Genomic DNA, 16,142 nt, shown 5'->3' on the forward strand with positions numbered 1-16,142 from the left:
AATATTATTTTAATCTCATTTAAATTATATTTCACCTCCTCAGGTTAAATTATTAATCTCACGATTTCGATTTCGAATTATTTTTAAAAACACCATCTGTAACTGTTTTAAAATTCTATTTAAAATTTGTCTTACACAAAGGTGCATGCATTTAGTAATATAATTAAAATTGTAAGAAATATTAATCGGGCTTTATCTTAACGAATTAAGTGTAAAATTAGTTTAATTAATTTTAATTCTAAATCTATTTTAATGTATGCATAAAATGTTTGCCGAAACTGGTTACTTTAAAACTGTAAGGTTTACCAAGAGGCTTTCACGAGGTCATGATGCGTTTTGAACTGACTCGTTTTAAGCTTGACAATTAGACGGTGATATATTTGATAAAAGAGAATATTTGGGAAAGTTTAGAATTTTTTATAATCATTGGTTGACGCAAACACAAACCAGGGAATATTAAAGTATGATACCGGCTGTTGCTCATGGTCTATGTACTGGGCGTTTGCTACACATAAACCCCCTTAGATGAATTATTAGAACTAAACGTAATGAAGTGAATCTTACCTCAGCGTATTCCGAGCAACAATCGATGGTGTTAACGAACCGCACGACATCTCCCACGGTCCATGATGACACTTCGGTCGCGTCCGATTTGGTCGTACACGATTGTTCAGTGCACAATGAGACGCAATTATTCGCTTGCGCGTTGGTGGACTTTTCCGAGCCCCCACTTCGACCGATCAAACTTTTATGATGTCCCGTTGTGGCGGAGGTAAAAGTTCTAGCCGTGGGCGCGGGTAGTTCGTGATGCGAACTGGATTTACTATTATTACTACTACTATGATGATTATTATTATTATTTAAGAGTCTGTTATCCAAAAGATTGGACAAGGAACCACCTCTTTTAGCGGACAGTCTTAAAGCGGCGTTAAGGTCGGCGATAGGACCGCTTAAAAGTTCACTGGGGTCGATTTTCAAACCGGCAGCTTGCGCTTGTTGCTGGACTAGATCGCGTAGATGGAAAGGCAATGACGTTGCCGCCGCAATACCACCGGGATGTAAACGATCACTGACTCCGTGTAACGCGGCAGCAATCGGGTCAAAATCAGTCCTACATCTTTTACTAGACAAATCCAATGGGTCTCCACGACCTTCGGTCGTTTCTAAAGGACGTTTGCCGGTAGCCGCGCCGCGTAAATAATTTTCAAGTTGCGATGCGCTTTGAGCGCTGGCCGTTCTTACTAAATTCAATAAAGTTTGAGACGAGGAGAAGTCCGAAAGGTTATAAGGCGAGAATCGATGGTGATTTAATAAGGCCGTATGGGTAGGATCTAACCCTGATGGTAAATGGTGTAAAGACGTTGAGCCCAGTAATGGTGGCGACGTTTGATTCTCGCGTTTGGAACTATTTCGAACTGATCCACCACTGGACGGAATGTCGTCGGCGCTTGACCGCCCCGTCAACTGTCTCGGTGAAGAAGTCTTGAAAGGATAGCCACTGTCCAGTCTACTTAGACCATTCGTCGTTGGACTTATCGATAAACTAATAAAAAAAGAGAGAGAAAGAAAAAATGGTTACAATGTTATTAACTTCTTAGATATCTTTAGAACTGTTACGTCAAGCGACGTATGTTACAACTAGGAGGTCTAAATTTTTCAATAGCAGCCAAAAACTATCTTTAGGATGTCTCGGGTTATAAATAAGTTCAACGTGGTTTATTTTGGTTCACATCCAGTTACAGCATATAGTAGCTAGAGCATTTTTAGGAATTGGCATCGAGCGTTTATCAAGTGAATTGCGTTAAGATTGAAACTTTAGAAGGAATTGTTTAAAATAATTATCAAATTTAATACGGTTAAATAATTTTACGATTAATTGAGTACATAGATAAAAACGAAAGTTCATAAGATATGTTCCATAAGTTTGACACTGGTTACAAACTGGAGCTTGTCATGAAGTGACGTAGGTCATAGATTCGAGGTAAAGCGACGCCTTGTGAGCAGCGTGGGAAATAAGGCGGTGGCACAGGGCAAATGACCAGTTTAAAAATTGCCTGGTCCAGTTTAAAAATTAAATAGGAGGGGAGTCAGCGGTCCGCGGGACCACTAAGAAAATTCAAGGGTAACCAGAGTCCAGACATTAACTAAAATATTTTAACTATACACTTCTTTAGTTGAGCAGACGACGCGTGCCCTGGACCAGTTTATTTATTCCAGGACAGTGGGGTCACTGCCCTAATGTCCAGTTTAAAAAAATCCTTATTTCCCACCCTGCTTGTCAAATGCTCTCAAATGCTTATAGTAGAGACTAAATAGGAAGATGGACTGTAAAACCGAGTGTAGTCAATTCTCGCTTGACGTTCTCGAACTAGCTCGAGCTGTAAGTCTGTAGCATTACGAAGTATCATACTTATGAAAAACATATCTTATAAACTTATAGGTGTAAAGCAATACTTTGTTGAAGCAGTTAACCATGAAATATTAATACTTAATCATGCATGCGTTGATAAATTTATTTGTTATTAATTTATATAATAAAAAAATTATGATGTATTTATTTTTATTTTTAGGGTTACAAGTTTTCTTTATATTTTCGATAATAAATACATCTCGAATTAAAGGTGCTCCAATTTAGTCAAACGTGATTAGGTAATGTAAACCGAAACTTAATTTATGGGGAAAAAGAGGGCTAAAAATAAATCAAGTGGATGAATAAATTCAGAATTAAAAAAAAAAAAAAGAGAATTTAAGGATAAATAATGTTCTTGAAATTTAGTGTATGGGGTGGTCACCGGGCTATAGTTAATTCACTGAACCGAATCGGTAAAACCATAGCGATAGAAATAAAATATAGGCGGCCACACAAAAAAACCACCCTCATCACATCCTCTTTAAGCTTAAAATCAACATCACATCACGCTTGACCAGTTACGAATACTATAATACAATGTTGCCTCTCTTTGCCATTGACCTGTCTCGTAGCTACCCCAGCAATACGTAAGTGTCATGCGGTGTTATGTTTTACAGGCGTACGGTTTGGCCCACAATCCTTAAAAATTAAGTAGTTACCGCGAAACAAGCGACAAAGTGTACGTTTATGAATAATTAAACAACAATTAAAATTGCTGTTTAGTAAACAAGATGGCCCCGGCCATATTATGCTTTTGTGGCGCCCTCTATTGGCTAGAACTGGTATAATTCCGGCAAATATTTTTGGCGGTATTATCTTCTTCTTTATCAAATATCCTTTCGATTATGAACAAAATCAATTTAGTATGGCTTTGGTTTAATATAAACATCACTGATCATTTGGACCTTAAAATAAATTCTTTAACAAAAACAATTACAAATCTGTTCACAATTTAAGAATTATTTTAGATTTATATTAATTAAGTTTTAATTTTTTAGATATTATTCTATAGAACTTATTTAATAGTTAGTTTTTAACTATTTATTTTTTTTTACTGTTTGACCTTTTGAGCCCTGTAAAACATAATATCTCGCGACAAAAGTCATTTTCACACTTTTGAAACCGTTTTCAAACCGTTTTGGGAAGGTCAAATCTTTTTATCAAAAAAATAATTGCATTTTCTCATGAAAGATTTGAACTTTCAAAACCTGATGAAAACGGTTTCAAAAAGTCAAGTGTGAACATGGCTAAAGGGTCGAAACTACCGCGGCGCATTTGAAAATTATATCTAAAATCATCAATTTATTTAATTATTTCTTAATTTTTTGATCAATTAAGTTTTCTACAAAGCGGATACCTCTAAACAAGGATAAACTGTCCTTTATATATTCCTTTAGCACCTTGGATAGCCTAAAATGGCATTGAAGCGTTGTACTATATAGGAGGTCAAGGAAGGAAGTCACTCAAAGAATATAGTTAAGGGTCACGCGCTGGTCATTTCGGGGACTTCAACTCAAGCGGGTCGAATAACATCGCTATAGTCTTGTGCAGGCATATCCTGTATAACCAGGGGAGGAAGTGGGAGCATAGAGGAAGTGGTGAGCGAGCATGTGCATCCGATTGCGACCGACAAATGTCTATAATATATTTCAATACCACAATATTTCAACAATTTTTTCTGTACCTGACCATCAAATGAGTGAAGAGGGATAGATGTTTGGAAGGGGGTGGGTAAATTGTATTTGGTCGCTGTAATCCTTTGATGAGAAAAAAGGGGAACAGGATCCACCCAAAATATTCTTCCTATCATTTTGTTTCATCAAAATATTCCAGAAAAATATAGTTTTTTCTTCTTTTTTTGAGATAATGCACGTTTATATCGTCAAATTTAGTTTCAAGGGGATTTTGTTAATTAAGAGATATAACTATATATCAATTTGAGAAGTGTTTTGAAATATAATTCGATATTTTTGGGTGTTGTATTCGTAATACAGTGAAGCTAGCTGATTTTAACGCTTTTTAAGGCGTAAATATACAGACTTGAAGAGATTTGTGCAAAATTTATTCTTTTTTTTTTGCAAATCGCGAGACTGATGACGGTAAAATGGATATGCTAAATGGCAGAGCTACGGAAATATTGTTGGAATACAAAACACCTATGGTTTCCCTAGTAGTTCACTATACCGATTTATTCTGGATATCGTCATTTCGTTTTCTGTACAAAATTAACATTGCTTCTAATTTTGGAACTACTAAGCACAAAACTATTAAACCAAAATTCAACAAATAATCTCAAACTATCTCACTCATAAAATGATTCGGTCTGATATTTAATTAATCCATTTAACTGATATTTAAAATTTTTCTATATACTAAACCACGTTTTATTAAGATATATAATTAAATTTAAAGAAGACTAGATTCTAATTATAATGACAACATAAGTTAATAATATGTGTTCAATTAAGTTTGGGACTTGTTACTGAGCTGGTTCTAGAGTTCGAGTGACGTAGATGAAACGTCATAGATTCGCTTAAGGCTTAGAAAATAGTAATAAATAAATAAAATAAGTAATAAATAAATAAGAAATAAATTTTAAACTTGCCTGTAGTCAATTCTAGTTAACATTAGAGATTATATAGGAAGTGTTAAATTACATGGAAAACTTATTAAATTATAAGCGTTATTTTTGATAATTTTAGTTTTAAAAATAAAAATAAAAATTAATACTAATTTTAAAAACTCTCCTGAAATTTCAAGCCGAATATAACTTCCCTAAAATGTAAAAATATATATTTTTCATGTTTGTAGGAAGCCCCTTATATTAACCAAACACTGCAAAACAAAAACTAAAAATAAAAATAAAAATACTAATTTTAATCCATCCATGTTTATTAAACGTTTCCCTAATAAACAGATGCATAAGTTTAGATTTAAAAAAAAAAAATAAGAAATAAATAAAATTTTGAAGAAAAAAAAAGGAAAAATATTTCACAACGAAATAATATACCTTAAAAAAAAAGATAAAAATTCCTCCCATAATTTTGAAATTTTACCAAAATTATTTCCTAAAATAATCAAAAATTGACATCATTGGGGTAAAAATTGTCAAGAAAAAAGGGTATAGGCAGGCATTGGCCCATTACGAACTACGTGTGCTTGCTATAGACGGTCACGGCTGTTGAGTGCGACCCCGAGAAAAAAAATAAAGATTTCCCAAGATTTTTACCGATTTTTACAAAGAAATATTTAAAGGAAAAGTTCAAGTAACATAACATTTATAGACTAATGGCACCCCGTGTTATTTTACCTGAAGAGCTTAATAGAGTCGAAAGTAGAGGGCTGCCATTACTCTATACCTTAAAAGAACGGCCTTTTTTTAAATATAATATAATGAAATATTAAAAAAGAAATAAATAGTCTCTTATTAAAAAATAATTAGTATTAAAAATAATCAAAGACTACTGCGCCATCAGCCATTGCTTCAGTGGCGTCTGCTAAACTGAACCTTTTACCCCTTGCCAAGATACCTCTCTCAGCCTGTGAGATTTCAACCAATCCCGTTCAGCAGACGCCACTGAACCAATGGCGGATGGCGCAGTAGTCCTTGATTATTTTTAAGACTAATTAAATGCTAATTATTTTGTTCTAAGAGATAATTATTTTGTTTTTAATTTATTCCTTTTAAATTTAGAAAAATACCGTTCTTTTAAGGTATAATAAATAAAATAATCTCTTTTTAGAAAATAATTACCATTTAAATAGTCTTAAAAACGAGGACTACTGTGCCATCCGCTATTGGTTTAGTGGCGTCTGCTAGCCAGAACCTTATCTCTTTCAGCCAATGAGAATTCAACCAATCCCATAGGGGTAAGAGGTTCGGTTTAGCAGACGCAACTAAACCAATGGCGGATGGCTAATTATTTTGTTATAAGAGATCATTTTATTTTTTTTTAATATTTTATTCCTTTTATAATTAGAAAATAGCCGTTATTTTAAGGTATAATCAGTTATGTTAGGTGAACTTTTCCTTTAAGTATATATTGGAGGTAGGGGCGAGCATCCTCATGCTATTGGGCGAAAGATCATTTTTGAGTCGTTCCAGGTAAAAGAATCCGAGACAACCTTTAAAGAAAATAAATATCGACTCCTTCAAGCGTGCCTAGGAACACTCGGGAAAAAAATGGCTATTTTAATAATCATCTTTTCTTTTTATGCCCGTTTTTATCCGCAAAAATTTGTATTTAATTCCACTATTTTATATAATTTTTTGCGTTAAGAATTTCCTCTCTGAAATTTGAGAGATTTCGACAAATCATGGGAATGTGGATGTGGGATACGGTACTTTTAAAATAATCGCCATCTTTTCCCCCAAATTAAACACGAGGGGTCGGTCAGTAACTTTACAAGACGTTTTGTTCCAAAAAGAGTGGTTACTTCAATACAGTAGGTGCCAGGGTTCTATGGGGAATCTATTTTGATTTGAAAATGTTCTATAATATTTTGGCATCGTTTATGAGTTATATTTTAGGGGTGTTTTATGGATGGCCCCTTAATTAAATTAAAATAGTTTTTCAGTTGTTTTACTTATTAAAGTTAAGGAAGGGGTCATCAACAAAACACTATAATCATTTTTTCAGATTTAAATTCCCTGAGTTTTCCAGGTTTTCCTGACCTGTAACTTGAAACGGTGGTATACAGACTATACACTTAGGCTAAAATTTTATAAAATATTTACTACACTCAAAAAAGCCGATATAATCCACTGTACATGGGTTATACCACCCTTCTCGGAACACCCTGTACATGCGGCTTAAAATATTTTATTATTATCTATAAATGAGAAATTGATTTTCAAAAATCAAAGTTCAAATAAAAGATTTGATTGAAATTTCAGTCATAAGGTGGAGATATTTTTGCGATTTTTACAATTTTCTAATTGATCTTCTTAATTAAACACGTTCTTTGGAACAAACGCACGCAAAAAAATCGAAATTAGAATAAATTTCGTTACGAAATATGTAAATTGCAAAACTAAATGAACAAATATTCGACCTCTCGAAATTTATGAATAATTGAACGCAACGTCCTTACGGTAATAAATTAGGCGGGTAGAGCTAAGTACACATGCGCACAAGGACAAATTAAATTGCGAATATATTTAATATTTTTTTGGGGAAAAGTCAGTAAAATTTGGGAATTATTATTAGATAGAGAGGAAGATGTCATGGCCAAAATTATGCTTTTTGTTTTAAATAACTTCTTTACTGTTAAGTAATTAAAATAGTCATACGTCATTGTCAACCATATCTTCCGCTATATTAATAAATTCATTGACACCTTTATTTTTAATGGAATGACAAACTGATAAAATTAATTAAGAGTCAACATATTTTTCATTTCAAATTTCTCTGACTTTTCCATGCAGTTTTTCCCTGAACAATTTTCACACTTTTATTGCGTTGAAAGACAGAATGTTAATTGCGTTTAAAAAAGTGACTCATACCATAAAATTATTTATCAAAATATTAGATCATGATAGAAAATTACACCAAACCAATATGAAATTTAATGACTTTTACGACAATTTTGAAAAATTCCTTTATATTGATACCCATTTTAAAAATTAAAATTACTTTTCCAATTCAAATTCAGCTTATATTTATCATTTACAGATCTAAATAAGGAGATAAGGACCAACTGCCCAAGTCTCCAGTTGAAAAATTTTGCTATCTATAGCTTAGTGTTGTTTGTTTTTCATTGAAACAGGAGCTAAACTTTAAAACTTAACAATTTTCGCACATCTTGGATAAAATGATGGGCTTGAATTATTGGATAGAAATTTGTGTAAATTGAAAAGGCTTTTATAAACTTTGGGATATTACATCTAAAAGACATCGGGGCTTGTCCAAGTGGATCAACGTCACGTGGAAAAATTAGCATTTCACCAGTGTATACTATAATTTTACTACACTGATTGACATAAATAATTTAACTACTTTATAGTTATACCACGAGTAAATGATAGAAACTAAACGAAAAGGCAATGGGTAAAAAAGAATGAATGAATTTGAACTTACGCATTATTGTTGTCTTGAGAATTTTGATTATTGTACTTGGCGGCGAGACTTCGCATAAAATCGCTGTAATTGCGCGTCATCATTTCCATCTGTTTAATAGCGGGGGTCGTTGGGGGTCCGGGGAGGGTCAACCCGGAGTGAGGGGTAGTGGTGGCGGGCGAGAATCTCTCCAAACCAGCCGGCGATTGATGCGGAAAAGCGGGGACAGTGGCCGCGAGCCCGGCCGTGGACGTAGCGTCGCTCGGGGCAGTCCTGAGTCCCAATCCAAAGGCGCCCAACGGGAAACTTCTAGCCGGACTGGGGGAATGGGGGGAGAGGGAAGGCGATGAACTGTCGATTTCCGGCGAGAACCTTTCGGATTTGACCACTGGTTCGCGTAAGGCCGATGCCTGAACCGATAACGTATCGGTTGGCATACTATTTTCCCGTCCCGATTTCCCGGAGTTAGGCGTACGCGTACGCGAATTGGATGGTCCCGAAGTTTCCGTCCCGGAACCGGAAGACCGAATAGATTTATGCGAGGATAATCCTTTCGAAGAAGGTTCCGTCGTTACGGCAAACACCTTATCCGAATACGGCGGTATATCCGTCGATGGTGCGCCGCCGTTGGTGGCGTCCCGGATAGCGGGGGAGACGGATGATCTCTCGATGGATGATACGGGATGATCTTTCTCCTCCTCCTTCAGGTGGTGGTGATCTTCGGCTGGCGTTCGAAGCGCCTCCCGTTGTCGTTTAACGCCTCTTTTCCCCCCTTTAGCTCTTCTCCGCCCTGTACCCGAGGCGGCCGGGGATGGTCGGGCTTCCCCGTCAAGCTCGGCGTTATCACCGCGGAAAGCGTCTTGGCCACCTTTCTCCGAAGTCGTCTCGTTAAACCGCGTCTTGGTCGGATCAGCGGCGTTTTCTTCCTCTTTGAGCGAGAGACGATCTTCTTCTGTTCGCGAGAGAGGAGAGGAGATTTTCTCGGGTGTTGTTCGCTTCTTGGGGAAGTTGTTCGGGTTGCCTCCGGCCGAGGCGGACTCCTCTCCTACTTCTTCTGCTGCTGCTTCTTCTTCTTCTTCGACTCCCTGCAGGGGGGAGTGACGGGGGTCGACTTCGGAGGGGCTATCCGAGATGCCGCTGTTGATATTCTTCTCAGCAGCGCTGCTGGTGTGGCTCGAAACGCTGCTTGTTGAACTGCTGTGATTCGAATTGTTTCCCGATTCCGACACTAAAAAATTTAATCAAAGAAAAAAATACTTCTATAATTGCCGAGATAATACTGGTTTAAAATACGATTTCGTAAGTTTGACGCATTGCGAGGTGAAACTTCACAATTCTCCAGATCTGAAGCGACACTTGATGAATTAAGAGTTCCCGAAGATTTTTACAGGCCATAAGATACTTTTTTAATACGATACTTCCTATACTTCGTAATGCTAGAGACTTACAGCTCGAGCTAGTTCGAGAACGACGGAAGCGAGAATTGAAGTCCTACACTCGGTTAAATTGCAGTCCATCTTCCATTTTTGTCTGTAAAAAGCCTTTCCTAGCATCTCACCATGCGTCGCTTTACCTCGAATCTATGGCCTACGCCACTTCATGATAAGCTCTAGTTTGTAACCAGTGACAAATTATGGAACATACCTTATGAACTTATTTTTAGGGTTAAAACACTGCACTAAAACTAAATAATGTCAGCTCTTGTCATTGACTGTTGAACCATTTATAGAAAGATAATATAAGGTGTAACTACTCGATAAACAGTCAATTCCATAAGAAGACTTGAGCTAAGCATCATTCACACTTACGATAATCCCTCATAATTCACTAAACAACTCTTATCAACGTCATAGAAATATTGTATTCACTATTTTCAGCGCCAAACATTGTCTAGTAAAAAATTTACATTTTTCTAACAATACTCAACTATAATACTAATAGTGTCGTAATTTCGGGACCTTCCCACCTAGGAAAATTCAAACCATTTACACATCACAAGTAGACCAGGCTACTTGGAGGACAAACGTTCGGATCATTAAATTCTAATATTAAATTACATTTTTCTACAACACTCGAATTACCAATAGTGTGGTAATTTCGGGACTTATACATAGTTTTCATGCTATTTTGGTCTCCTTGTGTAAATGGTATAGATCACCCTAGCCTGAAAACTATATTGTTTGTGAGCATATTTGCGAATGATTTTTGACGAAATTAACTTAAATTTGAGATATCAACACACGTAAAATAGTTATTATAAAGTAATCTAAACAAACATAACCACACATGCACGCACGTTGTTTAAAAACTGCAAACAATGTAAACCGGTATAATTAAGATACGTCGTCCAAAAAGACTATAATTACGAATCTCCCATCAGATTTCGAGGAAGGGGAATATCACGTGACATTGCGGTAATTAAATAATACCGCCCTAATCTCCAAGTCATAATTCCCCAAAAAGTAATTAAGTACAATACACGGATGTTAATATATTAACAGACGATATCATGATCCCGACAAAAGGGGAATTAAAAAAATATATATAACAAAATTGAACTGGTATAGTAGGGTTTACAAGAAGTTGTGAAATTATGACATGAATATTGAAATGGATTGTTATTTATCTTGGAAAATTGCAGATATATGATGTAAAATTTATCCGTTTCGAATGAAATCTTGAACATTGATTCATTATACTCTACAGAAGAGATATACAGTTTTTCATTATAATCGGTGGCCATTTTAGAAAATGGCGGGCAGAATTAAGCAAAACTTACTGTCGCGATAACTTCCGTACATTTCCAATGATTCGACTGAAATTTTAAACATTGGTACATTATATTCTATAGCAGAGCTGTACAATTTTTGCTTGTAATCGGCGTCCATCTTGGAAAATGGCGGACAAAAGAGTAAGAAAAGCTTTCTGTCGCCATAACTTGCGTACATTTCAAACGATTCGACTGAAATTTTGAACGTTAGAGAGCTATACAGTTTTTGGTTTAAAATGAAATCGGCGTCCATCTTGGAAAATGGCGGACAGAAAAGAAAGAAAACCTTTCTGTCGCGATAAAATTCGAACTGATAAGACTGATATTATGTACAATGGTTAATTATTCTGCAACATGCACAGCAGAACAGTTTTCTTTTCATTGGCATCCATCTTAGAAATGGCGGACAAAAATTAAGTTCAACATATCCTATAATAGAGAGAGATGCGTGGATTTTGGTTTAAATGTATGGTCATCGTTACAATGGTCAGCTAGAATCTTACAACTTTGTGACAATTTGAGTTTGCATATTTTAACCGGTTACGTATTCCTGGTTTAATTGAATAGATTCTCGGCGAATGTACATTCGAAATCTGGGCGTATTTTCTGACTTTAGTGGGTTACGGCTAGCTCTTGCTTTGGGGAGTATAAAAAAGCGTCTTCCATAGCAGCCTAGGCCCAATTTCGGCTTGAAGATCATGTTTTTAGAGGGCACGCTTATAGAGAGAGATCAAGAGGCGCAGTCTGAAGGGCGCGAGGCATGATGGGGGATTGTTTTGGCTTCAGGCTGAATGGGATGCGGACTTTACTATATACTCTCTTCCTTCCAAGTCTTAAGAAAGACTTGATCCATCCATTGATGGAAGCCCGGAGGTGTTTAGGGTCTCGTTCCAATTACGGACCTCGCCCCATTTTCGTAAGAGAGACCGAGAGAGAGCGATAGAAAAAATTTATTAAAAATCCAGCATCCTATTAGGGAAGCTATGAGTATACAATGATAAAAAAATAAAAATGATTGGTATACAACTTGATATCGCTCGGAATTTGGGTCTTGATATATAAAATGCACGCGTCGAGCCACGCGCAAAAAATAAATGTCTAATTTATTTTTGTAAAAGATACTAAATGGGAGTGTTTAGTGGAAGGGATTTGTTCGCATCAATATTTGGTTTGAAGCTAAGGGAAAATCAAGTAATTTTTTAAATCGATTCTTCTACTTATTATGAGACCAATCTGAATTATAGTGAAGCATCCAGGAGATATACCTCGGAATGATTTTAAAATTCAAATTAGTTTCAGATTTCATGGGTAATTTGAAATTTGCACATCCCACCTATCGCGTGTCGTGTTAAGAAAATTTACGTGGCCATGATTGTCACATCGCCCGCAATTTTCATCAAATCTCGTGCTAAATTTCATTCCACATGGAATTCTATCTCTTTACGGAAGACCCCTTAAATTTAAGTAGGAAAATGAAAGACAATTCTAATGTAATTAAGGGGTCATCCGTAAAACATTAAAATCATTAACTTGTAAACGGTGGGCTTTAGGGCAAAATTACATTTAACCCAAAAATCGACTATACTTCGGGTCTTATACTATTCCCTCTTTTGGAACCCCCTGTATTTTTTACAAGCATTAAATCGCGCTAATTGCCTATAGAGGTTCACAAGAAGGTAATTCAGTAAATTCACAGTTAAAAGCAGCGTTAGGCTGATCATACGTTGAAATTTAGGACTTTTCCATCGACTCAATTGTCATAATTAGACAATAAAGATTAGAAACTGACGCCATGAAGTGGGTTCACTTTTATCACGTGGTCGGAAATTAACTACTGTGACCTCACGATAAGAATATATAATCTTGAAATTATTCTTAATTCTTCGGGCTATATTTTTTCTTTTAAAAATAATCAATATATATCAATTGGAACCATGTTTCTATCTACAATATTAGAGAAGATATGAGACAATAAGTTTCCATAATGGACACTACGCGTTAGACTTTCCCGCCAAGCACTGGGGAGCACCCCTATTGGACGACTAGCACCATCTGACGAATTCATTCAACAGTGCTTCGCAGGAAAGCCTAAGGCGTAGTACCCATTACTCAAACTTAATGTCTCATATCTTCTTTAATATTGTAGATAGAAACATGGTTCCAATTCGTATATTCATTATTTCATACGCTCTTTCAATTAAAAACAGAAAAAAATTCTAGCCCGAAGTATCTATATAAAGATTTTTGAGAATATCAAATCCGAACAAAAACCTCATTCGCATATTGGAGACGTATATAGCGGTGGAACGCGTGTCTATGCATATAAAGCCCCGTTAGATAAGAATTTTAAAACGCGAGTATCTTATACATAACGAGAGAAGGAAATAACGGTGCCCGGGGGGGTGGAGGGGTGTAGGTCTCGAGAATCCAAACACCCGACCAGCTTAATCCAATACGAAACCTTGAATAAGATTGAAACATAATTGGGGGTGGTTTTCATAAAGAACCCGGTACCCATTTACTCCCTTTTCCCCGTATTGACTTCATTCATTATCTTAAGGTGAATAAGTCGAACAATCCCCGTACTCTGTTTTTTAAGATAAGTACTATTAAGGGTGCCGCCATATTATGATGAACCCATAAGCGTATGAATTTGCGCGCGAGTTGTAAGCGTGGTAAAAGCACGCCGTCATTCTATCCAAAAGGTAATTTTCTCGATATGAAAGGAGCGCCATTCAAAGAAAATTTTTAGTTTCAAAATTTAGAAGCTACGAAGATGGAAATGATAGCCTCGTTTTTACGTCGCGTTAACAAACAAATAAAGCGTTATTTTGTTACGGAGGAAAATTTGTTTTACTTTGTGTTGTTCTTATTTTGATAGACTTTAAAATAAAGGTCATGGAATCCGAACCGAAATTGAGTTTAAAAGGTCATTTAAAACTAAAAGTCAAGATAAGTAATCAAGTGTTTTAGGGTATACGTGTATTATGCCGTTATAGTTTGGTATCTCGTATGTCCAGTTGAAGGAATGGGGGTCGTTAAAGGAGCTTTTAAAGGTCACGGAGTCCGAAATTGAGGTTAAAAGGTCATGGGAAAGTCAAGATAAGTAATCAAGAGTTTTAGGGTATAGGTGTATCATACCGTTATTGTTTGTATTCTCGTTTGTTATTGTGTTTATGTTCAAAGAAATTCTTCCAGTTGAATTAAGGAACAGGGGTCGTTAAATGATCTTTGAAAGGTCACGGAGTCCGAAATTGAGGTTAAAAGGTTATGGAAAAGTCAATATAACTAGAGTTATTGGGTACGTGGTGTGTTTGTGTGCCCAAATGAAATTCTTCCAGTACGTGAACGGAGGAATAACAGCAGTTTGATAAAAGAATAATTGATAAGATAATAAGATGGCGTATTCCAAAGGTTATGGAGGAATTAAGGGAACTGAATGGCTTATTCCAAAGGTCATGGAGGAATTAAGGAAGTTCAATGGCTGATTCCAAAGGTCATGGAGGAATTAAGGGACCTTAAGCCTTAATGGCTTATTCCAAGGGTCATGGAGGAATTAAGGGACCTTAATGGCTTATTCCAAGGGTCATGGAGGAATTAAGGGACCTTAATGGCTTATTCCAAGGGTCATGGAGGAATTAAGGGAACTTGAAGATCGTCACAGAAGTAAAAAAATAATATCCTTCTAATGTAAATAAACACGTGTTTTAATAACTCGGGATACGAGGGTAATTTCCAGCCACCCGCATTTGATCATCTAATATCTTTTGGGCATGCACATGGTTTCCGGGAATCAGCTCGAATTTTGATCTTAATGAGAGATTTAACTGGCTTCCCCCCCCCCTCCACCCCAAACAACTTCCCCATAATAATGATAATAATAAAGGTTAAAAAAATCGATGAAATGTTTTTAGGCTTAGCTACCTGTATACACTTATACGTAGGATGTTGGAAAGAATAAATAGGTATACAGAGGATAAGGGGGGGCGAAGGGGGCGAGGCGAGTCGTGATACGGGCTACTGAACTACGGAAAACGCACAGATTCAACTTTGATAACGAATCTTTCCACCTTTAATTTTTATTTTTTTTCTTTATTTTTTGATTCCGATGAAAAAACATAGTTCGTGCCTTTTTGTTCGTCTGATGTAAAGAAAATCCTTCGAGGGGTTCGCCACTTCATTCTAGGGTACTTTCAGTAACTCGATAGCAGCCGTAATTTCTTTACATTTTCATTTAAAAATATTCATCCCTCCTTTATAATTTATTTCCTAAATGTTTCAACGTTACATTTGCGCACTCTATTTGAGTAAAATCGTTATTTTTCTCGGAAGTTGGCGGTGACATGTTGTTTTATAATATCAAAAATATCTGTTTTCAAGAATCAATACCTGACAGTCAAGAAAAGTTGCGAAAGGTCAAGGGTTTGTTTTATAATATTTTTTTCTTTTTTGACCTTTTGGAACTTCAGTGTTTAACTTATTAAGGGTTCAAGTAACTATTGGAAAACCGATTTCCGTGAGTTTTCCAACTTTGTTTCCATATATTTACCTGAGTTTTCCAAGGGTTTTTTTTCATATATTTACCTGAGTTTTCCAGGTTTCTTTCCCATATATTTACCCGAGTTTTCCAGGTTTTTCCCATATATTTCCCGAGTTTTCCAGGTTTTTCCCATATATTTACCCGAGTTTTCCAGGTTTTCCACTTATATAACTGAGTTTTCCAGGTTTTTTCCACTTATTTACCTGAGTTTTCCAGGTTTTTCCCACTTATTTACCTGAGTTTTCCAGGTTTTTTCCCATATATTCACGTGAGTTTTCCAGATTTTTCCCATATACTTGCCTAAACTTTCCAGGTTTTTTCACATATATTTACCTAAGTTTTTCAGGTTTTTACCCAAATATA

At 35.9% G+C, this 16,142-nt stretch overlaps 1 protein-coding gene across 1 annotated transcript in view; it reads right to left on the minus strand.

Moving 5' to 3' along the window:
* The window catches only part of LOC149710180 (uncharacterized), a 60,144-nt gene that overhangs the window by 14,207 nt on the left and 29,795 nt on the right, over window positions 1-16,142 (minus strand). The window contains exons 4-5 of the mRNA XM_089859984.1: window positions 8,491-9,697; window positions 565-1,543 (exon numbers count right to left, since the gene is read on the minus strand). Coding sequence (XP_089716110.1) covers window positions 565-1,543; window positions 8,491-9,697 — 2,186 coding nt within the window. The remainder of the gene's footprint in view (window positions 1-564; window positions 1,544-8,490; window positions 9,698-16,142) is intronic.

Source organism: Phalangium opilio, unplaced genomic scaffold (assembly GCF_054372755.1).
Source record: "Phalangium opilio isolate 3A_F unplaced genomic scaffold, DU_Popi_V2 ptg000011l_1, whole genome shotgun sequence".
Taxonomy (NCBI): domain Eukaryota; kingdom Metazoa; phylum Arthropoda; class Arachnida; order Opiliones; family Phalangiidae; genus Phalangium; species Phalangium opilio.